Source organism: Apodemus sylvaticus, chromosome 10, assembly GCF_947179515.1.
Source record: "Apodemus sylvaticus chromosome 10, mApoSyl1.1, whole genome shotgun sequence".
Lineage (NCBI taxonomy): Eukaryota > Metazoa > Chordata > Mammalia > Rodentia > Muridae > Apodemus > Apodemus sylvaticus.
The window spans coordinates 82,079,541-82,101,229 of NC_067481.1; the positions used below are offsets into that span (position 1 = coordinate 82,079,541).

A 21,689-nucleotide genomic window follows, 5' to 3' on the forward strand; every position below is an offset into this window, starting at 1 on the left:
CTCCTGGGATGTAGAGGGGTGTGAAGATTCAAGTGTAATCTTAGAGTGGTGGTTCTCCACCTTTGGGTTGTACCCTTTGGGATTGGAACAACCCAATTGTGGGAGTTGCCTAAGACCATTGGAAAACACAGATACTTATATTACGATTCATAACAGTAGCAAAATTAGTTATGAAGTAGCAACAAATATAATTTTATGCTTGGGGGTCACCACAACGTGAGGAAGAAACTCCTTTAAAGGTTGAAGCTTTAGAGAGGTTGAGAACCACTGTCTTAGAGAGTCCTGGACAGCTTTGAAGGAGTTGACAGTGATGGGGCTGAAAATTCAGTGACTAAGTCCACAATGAATTGGGGTGTGGCCAACTGTTCTTTAGAAATTTGACTTGTTAATCAACAAACATTTTCAGTTTCCTATAGGAATGCATTTCATTAAACAGAAGCCAGCCCACTGCACCACCTTAGTCTGGTTGTCCTACAGATTTGCAGATATTCGATCCTCAAAGTTATCCACAGGAAAAGGATGCTTATAGACAAAATTTACATCTTAAGGGACACAGGCATGCTTTGTATTATGTGTATGTACATGATCATGCATGTGCGAGTCACATGGGTGAATGTGGCGACTACAGATTGATGTAGTGTGCCTTCAATCACTTTCTACCATATTTTCAAGTCTGGGTCTTACTGAACCATGAGCTCACTAAATTCAGCTTACCTGGCTGATCAGCGAGTCCCAGTGAATTTCTTCTTCCCCAGTGCTGCGATTAGAGGCATGCGCTGCCATGCTTACCTCATTTTTGTGGGCTGGGGGACTGAATCCAGGTTCTCATGCTTTTGAGGCACATACTTTACTAACTGGAACAGATCCCCAGCCTACACACACACACACACACACACACACACACACACACACACACACAACACAAAAACATACAAACACACATTCAAATAAATTCAAATAAATGTATCATTCTTTATGGTAAAACTCAAATATAAATCTTCCCAAACTTCTCTTCTGGGGTCTACCTCAGCTAGTAAGAAGCCAGCATTCTGTCTCCCACTCGGGTTGCTTCCATTCACCTGCCTTTCCATTCATCCTGTCCTGTGGTATATATGAGGTTCCCAGGTTCCCTCTTCCTATGGCCTCATGGGTACAGTACTCTTCCTGTTCAGCTCCTCCGAATCTCATTCCTGCTGCACTGGCAGGGGATCCATCTCAGCACTCACTTTTCTCATTCCTTACTTCACTTACTTCTGTATCTGCCTCCCAAATACAAACTCTGTGATAGCTCGGAGGACATTTTGTTAGGTCTCATCCGGTGCTTTCCTGGTTTTCATACTTTGCACAAACTACTCTGGTGGGGAATTTCTGGCTTTGTTCCTGACACCTTCTCTCCCATCCCATCACGACATACCCCTATGATGCATTATTCCTTTTAGGATGCTGCTCCAAGACATAGGAATTGATGTTCAAAATTTTAGCTCTGGATAATTTCAGATTAAGAGGGACTTTTCAATAGGGGAGTTAATCTCAACCAGCAAGATACTGGTGATTGAGTAAATGGGTGTGATATATGTGTCTTTCACTAGCCTGGCAAGAGAGCAGAACTCTAGATTTGGTGTCTAGATTAGCAGACTAGTGGGGAAAGCTGTTGGGCAGGGGACTGAGCCTTTGTGGTTTTCACTGTCCTTACCTGTAAAGTAGGGAGGCCTAAACTTTCTGATAAGTAGCATCATTAAAACGACCAGTTTACTAAGTATGTGGATGGATTATTGGATACTGGGCTGAAAGTCTTTCAGATCTTCTGAGATCCAAGATCTAGAGAGTTGGCTGAGGGCTGCTATGCGTCTCAGCATTCAATCCTTCTTTGGCCTCACCTGACTCTCAGTGTTAATCGAGTACACGGTGTCGGTCTGATCTAGCAGTTTGCAGGAATATGCGATATTGATTGCTGTCTCCTGTTTATCTCCTGTCAAAACCCAGAGCTGGATTCCAGCCTCCCGCAGAGCAGCGATGGTATCAGGAACTCCTTCTTGGAGTCGATCTTCAATCCCAGTGGCTCCTGGAAACAACAAAGACGTGGGAGCACAGTTAGGATAAATGGTGCCTGCTCCCCCACAGCATTACACAGCCGTTAATCAAATATGCTCTCTATATTAGTCTGTGCACACTAGATACAACCAGCAACTAGATAAAGATGATTGGTATGCTGGCTAATTTTATGTCAACTTGACATAGGCTAGAGTCATTTTGGAGAAGGTGACCCCAATTGAGAAGATGACTCTGTAAGATTGGGCTGTAGGCATGCCTATAGGGCATTTTGTTAATTAGTGATTGATGTGGGTGGGCCCAGCCCAGTATAGCTTCTCGTGTGTGTGTGTGTGTGTGTGTGTGTGTGTGTGTGTGGCCACCTTTGGGCTCGAAGTCCTGTGTTTTATAAGAAAACAGGTTGAGCTAGCCACGAGGAACAAGCCAGTAAGGTAGACTCCTCCTTGGTTCCTGTTTCAGCCCCTGCTTCCAGGTTCCTGCCCTATTTGAGTTCCTGACTTGACTTCCTTCAATGGCGAACAGTCAAGTGGAAGCATAGAGCCAAATAAACCCATTCTTCCTCAACTCTCTTTTGGTCATGGTGTTCCATCACATCACTAGTAACCCTCGTTAGTTGCGCCCTGCCCAGAACTCAAGACACTGAATGAAGGTTTGTAATTGAGCTACATGGCAAGATCAGAGTGCTTTGTGAGTGGACACAGAGCTTCATCTAGAAAGTTGAGGGAAAGCTTTGTTGATAAAAGACCGTTTCTGTTCAGACCAGGAAGATCAATGGCAGAAAAAAAGGAACATTCCAGGGAGAGGGGCCGACATGTGCGAAGGCCTAGAATTCAGATTAGGAGATGACTAGAAAGGAGTCAGAAAGAGTGTGAGAGAGAAGGAGAAGGGCTTTGGTGTCGTATTAGGGCCTAGAGGGATATGCAATTTATTTGGCAGCAAAGGAAGCTGTAAAAGGGCACTAAGTTGGGGAGGGTCAGGAACAGCTGTATAGTCAGATCATTCTAGAGAGTGGATTGAAAACTGGAGAGTCAGGATGAGAGATTCTCAGGGACTGAGACCTGGTGGTGGCCTGTAGTGACACAAGGCAGTGAGTACTGAGGAGATGAGACAGAAACTTGCTCTGGTTCAGTTCACAGCAGAATTAATGAGGACACCCATTATATTTCACTACTTTTCACATACAATTAGACATGCAGGTCTCATCATCTGTGGATGCTCTCAACCTCGATGAATACATACCCATATATTGAATCGTTGCTAAGTGCTTAATCAAAACTCAATCTGCATTTGAAATGAGATTCATTCCAGGCCATGCACTGATGGCTAACCATTTCATTTAGGGTAGAAGCGAAGGTTTTATTTCTTTGGACAATCCAGGGTAGTGAAACATTGGCAAAGCAGTTACATTGGCTGCCTATTGAGAAAACAACTCGTATTTTGAGACTTGGTGTAAAGGCCACGGAGCATTTTTGGTGGTCACAGGGTTCTGCCTTCAAGTCATATTTCCCAGCCACCATGAGGTAAAGGGACTCATCTCTCTTCAAATGTGCCTGTTTTGTATTTTAGGTACAAGTACATAGGTAAACAACTCTGTGGGCAGTGATGACTTAAATATCATTTCTCTGGGAGGTTTAGCCTGTAAGGTGAGCTCAGGAAATCGATTTACAGTACAGGGAGGCTGTGGAGGGAAGAGGAAAAACACATTTATTTGTGTGAAAGAGAAAATGAAACAGGAAGACTGTGAACGCCTCTCCTAGACAGAGAAGCTGACAGGCTTTGACAAGTGAGTCCTTCAGCAGAGCCAGCTGATGAATATCTTCTGCAGCTGAGACTTGGTGCTACCCTAAAGCCAAAGATATGTCCAGGAGGCAAGAGTGGCAGGAACCTCAGATAGGGTGACTGCCTGTGGCCTTGTATGGTGGGGAGACTACTCTGGACTAGCTGCCTTCTGGTTCTTGTAAAAACGATTCTTGTTCCCAACTTTAGAAGTGTCAGGGCTTAAGAGACAGCAAACATAGGCTCCTACAGCCAATGCACAAGGCAAGAGGCAGAAGGTGCTAAAGAGTAAAAATTTTTTTTTGAAGGCTGTCCAACTAATCTGCTGCTAGCGTTTAGATGTCAAGGCCTCACTATCTTGTAGCAATGAAAGATGGCTTTTGATTTAGTGGCTGGTGCACAGCCCTAATTCTTTCTTGTGTGTCTCTTTAGATCCCCTAAACCTAAACTCCTTCTGGCTGCTTCTCCTCTATCCTAGTGGCCCCAGAGTGATTAAAGACAAGGGCATCTCTCCCAAGACAGGAGGAGATTCATTTTCCTAAGCAGGCAAAAGCTAAAAGCTTTTCACTTTTTAGCTCTGCAATGCTTTTTCTTCCTAAAGACATCCAGCCTGTCTCCTAACCCGTCTCAGTACTTCTCCTCCTGCCCCTGGATCATTAGCATACCCTTTATATAGTGGTTACCCTGGCGATTTTACTAAAGAACTCCATGAATGTTTAGCATATGATTTACCTGGCCTTTCATTAACTGGGATCCTCTGGCCTCTCTCACCTCCTCTCAGTTCTCCTCTATATTCTGTAGTTCAACTAAAGCACATCTGTGGCATTTCTATTTTTTCTCAGACCTCACTACCTGCCTTTATTCCTGCCTTTATACCTGATCCTATATTCTGTGATGAACACTCCCCTCCTTTTCTGAATAACTTATCTTTTGCTTTTCAGTTAGTGGCCTTTCCAACCTCTCTTGGCCCCACTGTGAGTTGGTACCTCCTATTTTGCATTTATATCCCATCTGTACATCTTCTGGCCCAGCTCTTGTCATGTCCTGAGTAATGATATGACTTGCTTAATCATCCAGGCTAGATTCTGAATGTGGGAACGTGGAAGCTGTGATTCCAATTTCTCATACCAGCTTCAGAGCCTAGCAGGCTACTTCAAGCACGAAGCTGTACAACAAATATTTGATTGGGAAGAGGAGTTTGCTATTGGGGAAGAAGGCAAACTTATGGGCTTCTTTTTCCAGCAGGGAGTTCAGGAATGCTCTCAGGACAAGCCCAGGAAACAGGGCTGGTTGCTAGCATGGCCCAATTATGCCAAATATCGAAAAACCCAGGGAAGGCTCCTAATTGAGATAAAATTGTAGCAGCATCAGAATCCTGGCCAAGAGTTCCTTTCCTAACTTGTAGCATTCCTCTCTCTTTGTTTTTAATGTAGTGATGTCTTATTTTAAGCTACCAAGCAAAGTGAGGTGATTCTCCAGGTGCTGGGCTGTCTCCATCAGAAGTTCCTCTCGGTTGTCAAGGGATGCCTCAGCCTCACGACGGAAACTGGCCCACCTCTGGAAGTCCTCCTCATCTACAACCTAGGAGACAGGAAAGTATTATCAGTACCTTGAATGGATCAACAAATGGGATTCTACCTTGTTCCTGATATGCAGGCTTCCTGTGCGGACTTCACAGAATTGGGCATGGAATTCTCCATAGTGATATTTTGAATGCACAAATTGACAAAAGATTAAACCTTATATTCCATGATCACCAAATATCTGCAGAGTTCCTGCTGTGCTCAGGTCTCAGGATGCTACAGATTATATGCTGATGGAGGGTGAGATGATTTGAGATGGAGGGTAAGTGACTTAAATGACCTCAAGGAGTACTATGTAAATAGTGGAAAAACAAAAACAAAAACCAGTACTATAGAGTCTGTTGTTGATGTTGTAACTGGAGAAGGGGCCTGTTTTCTGCTGAATGGTGAGGTCTTACTGACAGCTGACATGTAAGGTAAGACTCAAGGAGTCCACACTGCAGTGGATAGCCTTATTCCCAGAATATAGACAATATGAAGTTGATAGGTTATTATATAACAAAAGAAGAACATAGTATTGTGGGAGTAGGAAGGAAGGCCAGTTCCAGGAGAAGTTAAGATGATGAGTTGGAGGGGTGAATATGGTCAAAATATATTGCTTGAAATTCTGAAGGAGTTAATAAAAATATTTAAAAAGGACCCAATCCTAGGAATCATTAGGAAAAGAAAGTTAAGTACTATGAAACAGCAATGAACTTGACCCCATTTCTTATCCAGTAATGCATCAAGAAAGCCGCAGCCATGTTTTCCATGTCTTGTAGACCAATCCATCAAGCAGAGTGTCAAATACTTTATACTTTGGAGTCCCAGAGCACCTTTGGCTCACCATGTTATATGTATGCATTCTCTTTTTATAAATGAATGGTTCTTTCATACAAGCACAAAATATTAATTGAGTCTTTCTCTGTGGCACTATAGGGAAAATCAAGAGGACTCACAGTGATCTACCTATCTCTGCCTCCTAAGTGCTAGGATTAAAGGCATACACCACAATCCGGGACATGAGTAGGTCTTTTGCATCTGAGAAATATACAGTGTATAACAGGAGACACACTAGACACCAACTTATGGAAAACAGACCATGGTAAAGGTGTAGTTATACTGTAACAAGCTATCCTAAAGACACATCGAAAAATGGAGAGATTGGGACTTGTACCCAGATGGGCCTGGTTTTAAAGTGAGCATATTTAATCTCTATGAATCAGATGAGCAGCCCTGGGAGTCTGTAGAAGAGAAACTGATTATGGTCACCTAAAAATGTGTGAGTGTTACGGCATTCCTACAAGATATTACATATCTCATCAGATGCCCTTGCTCTGTCCACTTTTCCTACCTCTTTTGTAGGGGCTGCAAAGTCAAGTATCTGAGAGCAAGAGGTGAGGGATCTGGATGGCCACATCAGAGCCAAGGGTAAAACAATAGCTAATGGTGGGGATTATAGGCAGGATCAGAACACAGCTGCATAATCCTCATCACAGGGATCAGCTGTTACACAGTTATGCAAATTGGCACCATCAATGAAGACTCAGATTCTCAATAGAAACCAGAAAGCTAGATTTTTTTTCATGTGAACATGCACACACACCCTCTCCAAATTTTAATTTAGACAAATAATTCAAAAATTACTTTGAATTATTTAATACTACTTTGAAGGTAAAATTATATTTATGAATGGGTGGATAGGATCAAGATACCTTGAGTATATGCATAAAAATTTCAAAGAATAAATATAAATAAATAAATAAATAAATAATTTTATGAGTTGCAGGCCACCTATTACACATGTAATAAAGATAGAGAGTGGATAAAGGAACAGGTATCTAGTTTTTATGTTCAGATTTCTGCCTCAGCAAAATTGTCACAATCATAGATAATTAGAACAGTTAAATCTCTCCAGGTGTGATGCAGAGCCATAATCCCAGTGACTTAGGAAGTCGAGGCAGGTGATCATGACAAATTCAAGGCTTGCCTGGACAACTCAGTGAGATTCTGCTTCAAAAAGCTACTAAGGATATAAATAACACAACCAAGCAAAGGTTGGAAATAGAGCCTAGGGAGGAGTCGTTATTTAATATATGTGCATGGTCCTAGAGTCAATAGTCAAGAAGATTAACTTTGGCACTATTAATAAAACAAACAAGTAATCTTTTGGAAGAAAGAAAGGAAGGGAGGAAGGAAGGAAGGAAGGAAGGAAGGAGAAAGAAAGAAAGAAAGAAAGAAAGAAAGAAAGAAAGAAAGAAAGAAAGAAAGAAAGAAAGAAAGAAAGAAAGAAAGAAAGAACAGTTGGGGAGGTAGAGCAGTCAATAACATGCTTGCCATGTAAGCTTGAAGACTTCTGTGTAAGCTCAGTTCTGCAGAGGTTCTAGAGACTAGAGGATTCCTGGGGCTTGCTAGCCGCTCAGTGCAGCTCCAGGTTTAGTGAGAGACCATGTCTCAAAAATAAGGTGGGAGTGAATGAGGTAAACACATTCTCTCTCTCTCTCTCTCTCTCTCTCTCTCTCTCTCTCTCTCTCTCTCTCTCAAAGTGGGTGAGGGCCACTCAGCTACTGCTAACATCTGGAGCATGCCAGCAGGCCTCAGTTCTCACCTTCTTAGCGATGCACAGGGTTCGAAGGCCATCTCTTGCATACAAGTCCAGGTGTTTTTGGGTCTGGGCTCGGATTCTCTTCAGCTTCTTTTCCACATCAATATCACTCACTGCCAAATAGTTGTTTCTCATGAAGCCATGGACGAACACGCAGGGAGCTTCACCCTTAGCTCCCTGGAGTCTTCCCAGTTAACTACCACAGCCATAAAAGACGAGCACCCTTCCTAGCCCCCCCTAGGAACATGGAAGAGGTCTTTTGATGACAGACTGCCTTGGAAAATGATAACTCCACGACTCCTCACACTGTCTGCTTCTTAGAGCTTTTCTTCAGAAGCCTAGCTGGAATAAGTGCTACTTAAAGAAGGGAGGTAATCTAAGAAATTGTTCGACTAAATCTGCTTACAAGACAACTGCCTAGAAAGTTAATACAATGCCATTGTTAGGTGGAGGGTTGGGGGCTAGGAATTTCAGTCTTCTTCGTACCAAAGATATATTTTCAGTAGCCAGCCTTGCTTGGAGAGCCACCCAACTTTGCAAACTCTTCTCTGAAACTTATACAACCCATCATCCACCCTGTCATCTACTTTTGTTCTTGTCAAGCTCAGTTTCAAGACAGCTGCAAACCTGGATCTCATTAGCGGACTTCTTCAGTGCATTGGGTTTGCTGACTTAGGCTTTCTTTCCTTACGAAGGATGGTGTTAGGAAAAAAAAAATAGCTTTTGCATTTCCTGTAACTTTAGTGTGAAAAATACCTCACTGCCTTGTTCAAAAATCTCTGTGTTAAAGTTCCACATAGCTTATTTCTTTCCAAAATCATTTATTTTTCTCTATTAGACAGTAAGAATAGTTTAGGGCTAGGCTGGTTGGGAGGGTACAGGACCTGATACTCTCTTTTCTTCATCTAAGCTGTGATAGGCATCGGTCATCAATTATGGTGCTCTGTAAATCTGAGCAATGAAGCCTTTAGGATCCCTCACCAGCGCTGGACAGAGGTTTTAGAGAGATCATAAGGAGTGAAGAGAATTTGAACACCACACCCATTCCTTCATACAATGCCAAGCTAAAAATATAGTTTCTAATAGTGTTCTCACTAAGTACAAGGAAGTCCAATAAGTATATCTCTATACAATATAAACATCTTTTCAAATATTATTCCCTCATTGATCAAAAGACCTAAGTACAGTCTTCATATAAGCAGTGCCTAATTGAATACTACAGTATCTTATCTTCAAAACCATCCCTTTGGATGCTTGCCCTTGTGAGCCCTTGGGATTTCCCCTACCAGGTTGCCAGGAACCTCATAGCCAAACTTACTGATCAAACATAAATACACTAAACTTGATCTTATTTCTCTTCTCCCTTTCAAAACATTGTCTCTTTCTTAAGGCAGTAACACTGCAATTGTGGTTTTTATTGGCAGCATCTCCAACCCATTTCTGCGATCAGGTGAAGGAGGAATAAACAAACATCTCCAGGGCAATGTGGCTCTGTTGCCCAGAGCGCCATGGCTTTCTCAGCTCAGAAGCACTTGTCTGCCAGAGTCTGGGGATGAAGAGAACTAATGAGCTCCCTTCTCATTCTAAACACTAATCAGTCCCCATGAACCTCTTGGCTGTGATCCATAGCTGATAAGGCTGGAGGCTCTGGGCTGCCTGGGCAATTCTGAAGCTTGGCTGGGATCCACCATCCTGGGAGAATCATAACCCTATCACTGTCTTCTCCTCGTTAGCATTCAGGATGCGGCTGCATACCAATTCATGCTTCTCCAAAATTGGACACCGATACGTAGAGACTTGGGAACTTGATTCTGGCCCCTGTGCAAGTTTATGAAAATCCATCTTGGTAGGGGTGGGCACTGGGGAAATGACAATAACGAGGGACACTTGAGGGACCACAGTGTGCTCTAGGATGTGACTAATGGATGTTTTTGTAGAAAGAAACCTGGATATGGATATGGCTAATGAATATTTTAATGAGTGTAGAAACCTGGAAACTGGGAAATATGAAGGTAAAATGGCTTCTCTTATAAAAGACTCTACAGAGTCTCAAAGGTATTAATGAACACCCCAGTTTTCTAAGTCAAGGTGATGGAAAATTCAGTGTCTTCAAAGGACCTTGTCTTGAGAGTATCTTATGGGCTTGGGTCCCATTGATGCTAGAGTAAGTGACTTTGTTTTCATATTTTTAAATTAGATATTTGCTTTATTTATATTTCAAATGGCATCCCCTTGCCTCGTTATCCCCCCAAACCCCTCCCTCCTCGCTGCCAAATTTCCTGACTTGCATTTCCCTATTCTAGGGTAAGTGACTTTAACCTTGTGTTCCTTGTCACCATTCCACATTGCCATTAGGACTATAGCACTTGTGTTTCTGGCCCAATATGTGAACTCACCACAGGATGGATCTTCCAGCAGGTCCATGATAACCGAGTCAGCACCCTTGGTGTAGACGATGATCTCACCTGTCAGTGGGTGCCTCACCACTACTGACATTCTCTTCCGGACAGAGTCAAAGCCCAGCGTGAAAAGGAGGTCAAAGGTGAGGCAGATGCCCTGGGGCAGACGCACAGTCACCTGCTCAGGTGTCCTAGACACTAGTGTAAAACTGTAGGCACGGGCCGCATGCACTAGAGCTGCCTCATCAGGGCTTTCAGCTTCGTAGCACAGTTCTGGTCCATCTAGGCTGAGAGCTGGGCCCTCCTGCCCCTCCTCCAGAGAAGTGCCTGACTCAGACCCCAGGATGTCACCTTGCTCCCACGTGCTGCTCCGGTAGCCACCATCAGTAGAACAGTCTCCACTACACACAGATGTGTCATCTTTCTCATCGGAGTCTGTGGCAGGCATGTTGGGTCCCAGACTCTCTCCTAGATCTGTGTCAGAGGGGGCTGTGGATGAGAATGATTGGCTGAGACTCAGAAGCTTCAGCCTTTGGAAGAGCTGTTGAATCTTCTCCAAGGATGTCCCCAGAGCCTTGCTGGCTGGTGGAGTGGTAACCTGTGGTTGAGTGAAGACAGTGCAACATTACTCTAAGCATGTGAGCTGTCTTATACAAAATATGAAAGTCATTCTGCCTCCAGAGCACTATTTGTGATTTCTGTGGTCATAGACAGATCCATGTGTTCTGTGGCTCTCAGCCTACCCACCCACACAAAGAAGGTGTTGGCTCAGATGTTTCCATCTGTGCCTAACTTTCTAGGTGTGGATAGTGATCATATTCGTATAGTTTCTGAACATCCCACTCTGGTCATGGTGGAAAGAAACAAAGGGGTGAAAATGAGACACTCTACAGCACCCATTTCTCAGTTCATCGTATGGTACTGCTTTCTCTCTATGTGAAGCATCACATTCAATTTTCCCTGAAATCTGATGGGCTACTGTCAGGATGGGTGTGGAAACCAGGCACCCAGATGTTGAATAGATTTGCCATGATACCTCAGTGTTTTGGGAATAGAGTTGGGACTCAGTTCTGAGTCTGGGTCCAGCAATTAGCTTAGAGCTATGAGCCAGTGCCAGCCTTCTCATTAACTTGGAAACTGAAGTTGGATGCCAGCTTTCCCAAAATAGTACTTCTCAAAAAATAGTTGCTTGTTCAGATAATGCTTTCTGCATCCTATATATCACTGAAAATGTTTGATCATGAGGTGATTTTTCTGGGTGGTCTGAAAATCTTGGCATAATGAGAGGAAATTATAGTCAAGTGAATCCTATTTTCTTGGTTTTATAGCCACAAGTTGTACCAAATCATTTTTTTAAAACTTTTTATTGGTTCTTTGTGAATTCTATTTCCTGCACCCTAATCCCACTCAATTTTCCCCTTCCCTCATTTCCATCCTCTACCCTTACAACCTCCCCTACAACAGAGGAAAGAAAAAATCTCACTTTGGAAGCTATAGTATGTCACAGTGTGTCTCACAATATGCCATTTTGTTTGCACTTCTTTGCTTGCAAATGTTCATTGCAATGACTTGTTCATTTGGAATGAGGCCTCTGGTTTCTGCTACTCTATCAATACTGTTACCTTACTGAGACTCCTCTCAGATATCCTGTTGTTGACCTGTGTCATGGAGATCCTGTAGTTTTGGATCTGTGGGACCAGCCCCTCATGCATTCCATCAGTTCATTGATGGAGGAGATGTTGCGGTGGGACAGCCAATTCCAAGCCCTGGATCTGGGCCAGAGAGGGCATTTGGCCAGATCTACCACTCTCATGGTCCAGGGTTCAGCTCTCCTGCCTACCATAGATGGTGAGGGTTAAGGGAGGGGAGAAGGACATCTCTCCCTTATCCGTGCCACTGCTCAGAAGACAAGAGGCAGGGATGGTTCTCCCATATTCATACCCTTGAAGCTGCCTTACCCTCAACTGCCACATCCAGGGCCAGTTCTATTGAGATGCTCAGGTGAGGAACAGGTTCAACTCTACTGTTTTTAAGATGCCATTGGGGCCAACTCTCCTGCCTGACACCAGTATTAAGGGCAAAAGGGAGGGGAGAAGATGTCGCCCTCTCTGAAACTATTGAATAGCAGAGGAGAGGCAGGGCTGGCTCTCCTACACTCAAGTCCTTGGGGCTGGCTCACCTATAACCCCCACACTCAGGGCCAGTTCTACTGTGATACCCAGGTGAGGTGCAGGGCCTGTTCTCCAAGTGCCACAGCTGGTGAGGGATAGGGTTAGATCTCCCACTCTGATGATATCAGGGCCAGGTCTTCCACCTGTCATAGATGGCAAGGGGCAAGAGGGTTCATCTCTCCCTCTCCATGTTACTGCACAGCAGACAAGTGGCAGGGCCAGCTCTCCCATCCTCACACCACCAGGCCAGCTCACCTACACCCTCCCCCTCACCAGGTTCAGCTCTACTGTGCTACCCATGTGAGGAGCAAGGTCTGGTCTTTCAAGTGCTGCCACTGGTGAGGGGCAGGGACAGATCTCCTGCTCTCATGACCCCAGGGTTAGTGCTTCCAAGATGCCCAGTTGAGGAATGGAGCCAGTTCTACAGCTCTCAGATATCAACATGTACCCAGGCAGCAGACCAGGGATGTCTACCTGGCCTTTGGTGGCAACAGACCCTTGCTGCTTCAGGGCCATGGACAGAGACGTGGCACCCAAGTGGCATCACCAGCTACTCGCATCAGGCTGTTCCTCACTACCCTCAAGTCTCCAATTCTGCCTCTCTTCATTGTGCTCACATCCTTCTGTTTCTCCACCACTTACTTGCTCTTCTTAGAGTGCTTCCGGTCTGAGTGTCCAGAGTCATCTCAGGAACATTATGCCCCACTTGTGAATTTTGGTGCCAGACAGGGGTCATCTCAGGCATGGCCTGCTCCCCCATTCTCCCACAAGACCGTTCAGAGTCTGAATGATGGCCATCTCAGGCTAGCTCCCTGTTAAGGCCCCATGGCACTGGTCTGGAGGTCATCTCAGCCTAACTCCTTGCTTGCCTGACCTAGTAGCCCCATGTGAGGCTTGTCTGTCTCAGGATTACTGCCACCCAGGGCCCTCAGTCTCAGATGGGGTTCTTCTAGTCTCAGCCATGCCTCTGGTCTTGGGAACTACAGGGACCTGTGTAGCCACAGACTGGTGGTTGTCTCAGGCTTGCTTTTTTCAGGCAATGTTAGGCTCACTAATTATTCGGATGTTCATAGGTTAGATTGCCTCTCTGCCACATACTGATGCACATGTGACACGCGCAGCCATTCCTGAAATGCTTCTAGTGGCAGGCAAATCATTATTCTTATCACTGATTTGTAGGGATCTTGGCTGGGTCTGTAGATAACTGAAGGCTCATATACCCTCACAAGTTTTCATCGTTTAACTTCATATAGACAGCCATATTTCGGCATTGTTTCCAAGGAAAGCACACGACACACAAGCTAATTAGTTTTAACCCCTGTATAAAAGTAGATTCAAGCATGATTTGATATTATTGGGAACCATAACAGAGTGGTTCTACCATGTGTTGACCATGCTTTCTAAGTCACATTACTCAAGACTTCAGAACTTCAATTGTAAAATCCAAAAATATTCCATTCTGAATTCCAGGGTTGTAAGTGATATAGAGAAAGTAGGTAGCAAGGGACCTGGCCTCCAGCCACATGTTCAATCACTGTTTACTCAGTCCTTGCCCCATAGGTGATAGACCAAGGTTGAAGTTTGCACAAATAGCTGCTGTGTAACTTTTCCCATTTGATTTATAAAGAGGGAAACAGACCTAGGAAGATCCAACAGGGCTGGAACAGGGCTGATCCAACTTTCACCGCAATGGGCTGATGACGCTGCAGCTAGCACCAAAGGGTCATGCCTTTCTGATCAGGGATTTCCCCTTTCCCATCTGCCTTTGTACTTCTCCTTCCCCTCCCCACTTTCAACCACCATTAGACCTTACCCTCTTTCTGGGCTCAGTGGTTGTGGACACCATGACAGAGTTGCAGATGGTTAAGGCCAAAAAGAAGTCAGCAATGGAGGCAGTGGTGGAGTGCGAAGACTTGGCGGGTCTGGTATCTGAGGTCTCCAGCCACAGGGCAGCATCTCGCACCTTGCTCAGGAGGTTTTTGTCAGGAGTCACATCTTTTTCCTGGAAGAGAAAGAAGCCCTAGTGAGGTCTTTTCCTGAAAGGACTAGGAAGGGAGCTCCCTCCCAGCAGGCTCTGTCTGTAGAGGGTCAGGATAACACCCCCATCCCTGCAGTCTTGCACCCAGCACATTCCTCCCTTCTGCTGGACAGATCGCTGCTCATTTTTTATTTGATTCTTCATTGTCAATCGGCTCTGTGGACCCATAAGTTGCCAACATTTCTTCTCATCTACCATCTTCTCATCGCTTGTTCCTTATTCCTCTTGCTCCAGTAGAGCCTGGACCCTCCAGCCCTCAACTGAATATTTTTGCACCAACTTTATACCAGTACTGCTGTAACTCAACCCTTCTCAACCTACACATGCACATGTGCTGTGCCATGTTCCTGAGACACCACTTTCTTTCCATGCACATGTAGTGTGTATGGTATTCCTAGGACAGCACTTTCTCCCTGCAACTTCTAACTTCTAAAAAGGTCTCCAGAACATCACCATCAGCATCATCAACTCTTTCTGCTTCTACACACTCTCACAAGATCTTTTCCTCCAGGGACCCTAGACGTCCCTGTTGCAATCTGGACACACAATCTCCATTTATGCTTCTGGCCACATCAACAAAAGAATCCTTTCCTACCCATCAGAGTCTCACCTAGATCTTAATGACCACAGAAATGCCAGCTGCCCATTATATGACTATCCAACCCACGGTGGCCTCTTCTGAATCACAGAAGCAAGTTCTATACTGACACTGTCCAGAGGTACCAGGCATGTAAGGCAGAGGCAGGGAGCGGGCCAAGGCACAGCTGAGTTCATTATGGGATGGAAGTGCTGTTGAACTGGCAAGCCACACTAAATAGTGCCGCCAGCTTTGCTTAGCAAAATGCTCCAAGGTCCTTTTGCCAAGAATTCTGAGTCTTCAGGGTAAAGCAGAGATGATGAGTGACCTGTTTTCTCTTTTTCTTCTTTTTTAACTTTCTGAGCTGAAGCTGATCCACAGTTTTGCAATTTTTCACATTTTTTGTAGAACTTTCCATTTGAACTGTCACTCTGAAATTGGTGCTATCCATCTTCTCTACATTTGAATATTGTACTTCTAAAAGCAGCTCACATTTATGAAGTATTCTCTTCCTTCCAAAGCTTAGGGCATTTGTGTGACACCTATGAGATTGGCACAGGTTTGGGTGGAGATGTATGTAATCCTCTCTTAACCAAAGCCCAGAGATGTGGGCTGATTTAATCACTGGCTCTTAGTAAGACAGGGTGAAGACTAAATTACATATCAGATCTCTGTGCAACAGGCAGAGCATCTTTCTTCCTGGGGTTATGGCACAGGAGGTTGGTTCATCAGTACTCTGTCTAAAGTTCTGTAGCCAGACTAGCCAACACTACCTAAATACTAAGCCCATTTTTCTTGATAATGAGAGCTCCTATTCATGCAGTGTTTCATACGTTCCCAGTACATCCACCATCTCTACGTATACATGCAATTGTCTCGGTGCTGTTACCTCTAGTTGTAGAATAGGAAACTCATGCCTAACAAATTTTAGTGTCTCATCTAAACTCTCATGATAAACTCTCACCTCTGAGGAGGTATTTCCTCAGTTGACTCTTGGTAGTTTGACTCTAGAATATCTCTTCGCTCCTATACCAGGCAAGATCCTCCATGAGAAGGAAGTGGCCTTTGGGTCTTCTTGAGAGACAGAGCCTTGAGTGTTTGGCATCAACACAGATGCGGTGGAGTGGCTCGAATATCAAACCTTAGTTCTCAGTACTCTGGGAGACTGTGGAAATATTCCTCTTCCTGAAAAATGGATTTTTTTTTTTGGTGGGAGGATGGTGTATGAATAGGATTCTAAACCTTTGCACAGACATCCAGAAGTAGGAAGAAAGCTCAGAGGCCATCCAAGTTCAATTCTCTGCTTTCCTACAGAGAGGCAGAAAGTGAGCTGTTCATAATCATGCCTTGCCTTAAGGTCAGAACCAGGCCAGCTTTCCCTCCACCAGCCGCCACATCATGAATCGATCACACAGCCAGAATCACTTAACCGGTGCTTGTTCCTTGTTTAAGCAGTCTAGAGTCTACCAGTGTCATGAGGATGTTGGCTTGTGTCTGATGTGCCTCTAGTGCTTGGAGTTAGGGACATGAAGAATTTTGAATGATTCCTTTCTAGAGTACCGATGAGCTCTTGACTCATGCTGTTGTTACTGTTTCCTTTTATTTATTTTTGAGTGTGTGTGCACGTGTTGGGGTACCACAAGTAGAGGCCAGGGGACATGGTCTGAAAGTTAGCTCTCTCTTTCCACCACATGACTCCTAAGAATCAAACTACTTAGGCCATCATGATAGGTGGCAGACAATTTTTCCTGCTTTGCTATTTCATGGGCCCTTGACATTTCTTTACTATAACTGTTTTAAAAATACATTTTTACTTGGTTACATGGCAGCATGTTATAATAAAGGCTTCTGCAGGTGTTGAGACATATAGCAATCAACTTTTACCTAGTCACCAGACCAGCTGCTGCTCTGCAAGTCTCTTCAGGGTGCTATTTGCTCTGGCCCACTCTTTTTCTGTGTGGCCTATTAGCAATTGGGAACTTGGCCTTTAAAACAGAAGAAAAGGCAGGTTCTTCCCACATGGCTGGTAACTTTGAAGGAAAAGAAACAGGAGGCCATTTATGGAGGGCATTTGCAGGTTTTTTGAGCCAGAGCTCTGTGGTACCAGACTCTCAATTGGTTAGTTTTCTTCTATTGTTAGTCATCTGGAGCACACAGATCTTGTGTAAGCTCAGGGCCCACATGAAGGGAAGCTGTTATCATTAGGCCACCTTTGCTGATATTAGACACATACCCAAGTCTTTTGCTAAGTACTCTCATTTTATATCATCTACACCAGCTACTGTCATTTTCCATTTTGATTATGAGGCAAAGGAGGCTCATTGATATTAAGTAATTTGTCCAAGATCGCAGATCCTGTGCCAGGATCCCAAATTTCCTTATCCATTAACCTGACCTCTTAAATATTATGATGATTCCTCCCAAATTGGGGTTGAATTCAGGCTGCCTGTAATGGGCCTGGGCACTTGTACTCCTAACTTGCTCAAAGGAGGGAGCACAGCTCGAACAGCACAAGTGTGGGCCACATGACGTCCAGTGGCTGCTCTTCCTTTCTGCCTGGGATATATTCCTGCACTGACGTTTGGGAGAACAGGTCAGCTTCTATTCTGCTATTCTCTTTCAGATGTGTGTGTGTGTGTGTGTGTGTGTGTGTGTGTGTAGGCCTGAGGTCATGCTATATGCTGTGTCTTCAATTGCTTTCTATACTATTTTTTAGGACCCCTGCCCTATTAAAATTTATATCTCTACTATCTAGCTATTGCAACCACAATTGAATAGATGTTAACAAATCTATTCAATGGAGTTCCCTGATTGGCTAGGTTGGTTTGAGTAAGTTTTAATAAGCCACTCAAGTCCCACCATCACTGTTACTGACTGGGGATAGCATCTTCTCCATACAGAAGTCCACTAAGTCATTGGTAGACAGAAGTAGGCTGCCTGGCCCTTGGCCTACAAGGAGGCATGGCTCCTCTTGTGATTCCATCTTCCTTACTTCTCCAACTTGTACCCTCCGTCCAGCCATACATGAGCATCTCCACACACTCCCCCTTGCTCTCCTGTCACAAACTGCATTCTTGCACCCACTCCTCATTAGATGTCTGCCACTGGTTAATTTCTCCTGGTTACCCTCCACTCTTGTCTTGAAGTCCATTCAGGTGCTAGCTTCACCAGGAAGCTCCCCAGAGGCCAAGAGGAGGCTGGAGCTCCCCTCCGCTGATCTCTTATTATTTTTTTTCCCTTTGGTTTTTCGAGACATGGGTTCTCTGTGTAGCCCTGACTGTCCTGGAACTCACTCTGTAGACCAGGCTGGCCTCGAACTCAGAAATCTGCCTGCCTCTGCCTCCCAAGTGCTGGGATTAAAGGCGTGCACCACCACCGCCCGGCTTGTTGATCTCTTATAATACATCTGCACCTATGGTCCTAATAGTAGTTACCGATGTCTCACTTGCTCCTCCATTAGTTTGCAAATTCCTGAATCGAGGGACCCCTGCCCTATTAAAATTTATATCTCTACTATCTAGCTATTGCAACCACAATTGAATAGATGTTAACAATTGCTGATGGATCAACTGACCAAATAAATGAAAGGATATTCTAAAAAAAAATGCTGACAGTAACCATAGATACTGCTGACATAGCATGGAGGGAGCAGGCCCTTCTCTTTGTTGTTTGGGGCCATATACAACATCTTGGGAAACGCCAATCGACTAAAAACTGCACAAACACTCCAACTTAGCTATTGTGCTCTAAAAATTGATATTGTATAAAGCCTGTCACACATGTCTAAACCCACAAATGGCTCACTATCCAATTAAGTTCCAACAGCCACTGAGAAGGAAATTTAGGCTGATCTTTACCGAATTCAGTGTGCTTGAACACAAGAAGCATTCTCTAGGACTTGTGTGTGTGTGTGTGTGTGTGTGTGTGTTTAAAGATTTATTTATTTATATGAGTACATTGTAGTTGTTTCCAGGCACACCAGAAGAAGGCATCATATACCTTTACAGATGGTTGTGAGCCACCATGTGGTTGCTGGGAATTGAACTCAGGACCTTTGGAAAAACAGTCAGTGCTCTTAACCGCTGAGTCATCTCTACAGCCCCATGATTTTTTTTTTTTTTAAAGCAAAGTTGGGGCTAGGGAAGTGGTTTGGTGGTTAAAGTGCTTGCTCTGAAGAGTAAAGGCTGGAATACAGACCCCTAGCACTCATGAATGCTGGGTGGTCTTGACAGACCACCTGTAATTCCAGCCTTGGCAGACCGACAGGAAATCCCATAGCAAATTGCTTACTAGAGTAGTCCTATCAGCAAGCTCAGTGTTTGATTGACAGACCTTACCACACTGAGTAAGGTAATAGAGTGGTTAAAGATGATGTGCTGATCTTTGGTCTCTGCATGTGTATGTGCATATTCATGAACATACAGACATGCATGCACACCCATGTGGACACACATGTGTGCCTAGACATTTTAGCTTGTATATGCACATACACAGATACACACACATACACACACACACACACATACACACACACACACATACACATATACACGAAAACAGAGAAAAGGCAAAGTGCAAAGGTTCTTTGATCAAAGTATCATCATCTACTGATATGTGTGTGCAAGTGTGTGTGCCTGCATGTGTGTGTGTGTGCCCATGTGTATGTGTGTGTGTGTGCCCTCATGTGTGTGCGTGTGTGTGTGTGTGTGTGTGTGTGTGTGTGTGCCCATGTGTATGTGTGTGTGTGTGTGCCCTCATGTGTGTGTGCATGCAGGTGTGTGTGCGCGCGCGCGTGCGTGTGTGTGTGTGTGTGTGTGTGTGTGTGTGTGTGTCTATTCTCCACTGAGGACTCTGTATAGGAAGGCTCCTCGAGAAAGGCTGTATAGGCTACTGTGAGGATGATTTCCTCAGGTGGAGTGGGATGGAAGACAGCACCAAGTGGCCTTTGATCCTTTTCTGTTCCTAGCTGTATGTTGGTAGTAATAGCATGGAAATAGAGCTTTCTGGTTGCTGGGGGAACTGAAGGTTGAATTTTTTTCAAGATAGTGACATTTTTGTTCTGAGGTTGTGGTCTTGGTGATATTTAGTTTGGATGAAAAACCAGGAAAGCACAAACATTCACCCAGATAACATACAGCTTGTTAAAGCAAGCTAGGTAAGTATAAGGCAAATTCACTGTGGCTACCCAAGAAGGTATTTTCTGATAGTTTTTGCCCTTCCATTTGAGTCCATGGAGACTAACGACAGTCCTGCCCTGTGTGGTCACATTACTTGCAGAAAGATATGTGTGTCTGCCTGATTTAATCAGGACTCTTATCTAACCTCGCAGAGACAGAGGCATATGCTGGCTGCCCTGCCAATCTGCAGGAGTCTGAGAGTGTTTCACAGAGGAATTTTTAAGAAAGAAGCTGCTGCTAGGCACCTCTTTCAATTGTGTCTACTGCATTCTCCCTAGAGGTGGCAGGGTAGGGGACATGCCCATAGAGGGGAGTGGTGGAGGAGACTGGAGGTGCCCAAGTTGCTCTACCCCATGATTGGGATGATGTTCTTTAATTTGATGATTTTTGTGAAATATTGTGCAAGTAGCTCTTGGAATCAAGGATGCTGCTTGATTCTTGGCTGCTTGCAGGGCAGGGCAAAAGGCATTTTATTTTCCATCTGCCAGTGCTATTAAACATTGGCTGGGGATGTGCCAATTTCATAAGTATATTAAACCTACCTTAAAACCACAGGTTTATGGCAGGTAATTAGGAGGTAACCACTGTTGCTTCCTTGTGTTTAGTAGCTAACGAACAAAGCAGACCCAGCTTTGGTTGTTGCTGCTGCTATTGATTCTTGCTTTATTTTGGGTTTCGATTCAAGGGATAGGGAAACCAATAGCTAGTCTCTTGAGAAGCTTGTAGACTGCTGCCAACTCCTGGTACCTTGGGAGTTTCTGAGGAACGCTCTGACTCAGTTCCAAAGAGAAGGTGGAGATGGGGCGGTTCTGAGAGGTGCTTATGCCAGGCCGGATGCTGAATGGGCAGGTGGAGGAAAGCACTAAGATAGGTGGGAAGGGTGCTACAAAGGAGGCAGACCCCTGAAGAACTACCTGGGGCTGACATGCAAGTCTGCAGTGTCCTCATCTATGTTTGTATTGTGACCACAGAGGCCAGAGGACATTAGACCTCCTGGAACAGGAATTATAGAGGATTGCAAGTCATCATATGAATACTGGGAACTGAACGGAGGTCCTCTACATGGGCAGTGGGTACTCTTAAGCATGGGGCCACCAATCCAATGAGCATCTTTAGAGACAATACAAGTCTCCCCTTTCAGCCAAGGCTTCAAGTGCTTTTATGAGCCAAGTGTGCATGGTTTTAGTCGGGATGTCATTGGTCTATCTAGAGAGAATCTCAGTTTTCACTGCCCCTAGAATCACTAGAAATGGGAATTATAATGTTCGTATCCATAGACAACATGTATCAGAATCTCAGGGCAGTGAGGTCAATATTCCATAACAACATATTTTT

The 21,689-nt window shown here is 44.4% G+C and overlaps 1 protein-coding gene and 1 pseudogene across 1 annotated transcript in view; both read right to left on the reverse strand.

Moving 5' to 3' along the window:
* The window catches only part of Atp10b (ATPase phospholipid transporting 10B (putative)), a 108,890-nt gene that overhangs the window by 30,227 nt on the left and 56,974 nt on the right, over positions 1 to 21,689 (reverse strand). Inside the window, exons 10-14 of the mRNA XM_052197450.1 lie at positions 14,376 to 14,564; positions 10,389 to 10,989; positions 7,996 to 8,105; positions 5,280 to 5,406; positions 1,878 to 2,062 (exon numbers count right to left, since the gene is read on the reverse strand). Of these exons, the coding sequence (XP_052053410.1) occupies positions 1,878 to 2,062; positions 5,280 to 5,406; positions 7,996 to 8,105; positions 10,389 to 10,989; positions 14,376 to 14,564 (1,212 nt within the window). The remainder of the gene's footprint in view (positions 1 to 1,877; positions 2,063 to 5,279; positions 5,407 to 7,995; positions 8,106 to 10,388; positions 10,990 to 14,375; positions 14,565 to 21,689) is intronic.
* Positions 13,617 to 13,711, reverse strand: LOC127695725 (uncharacterized; annotated as a pseudogene).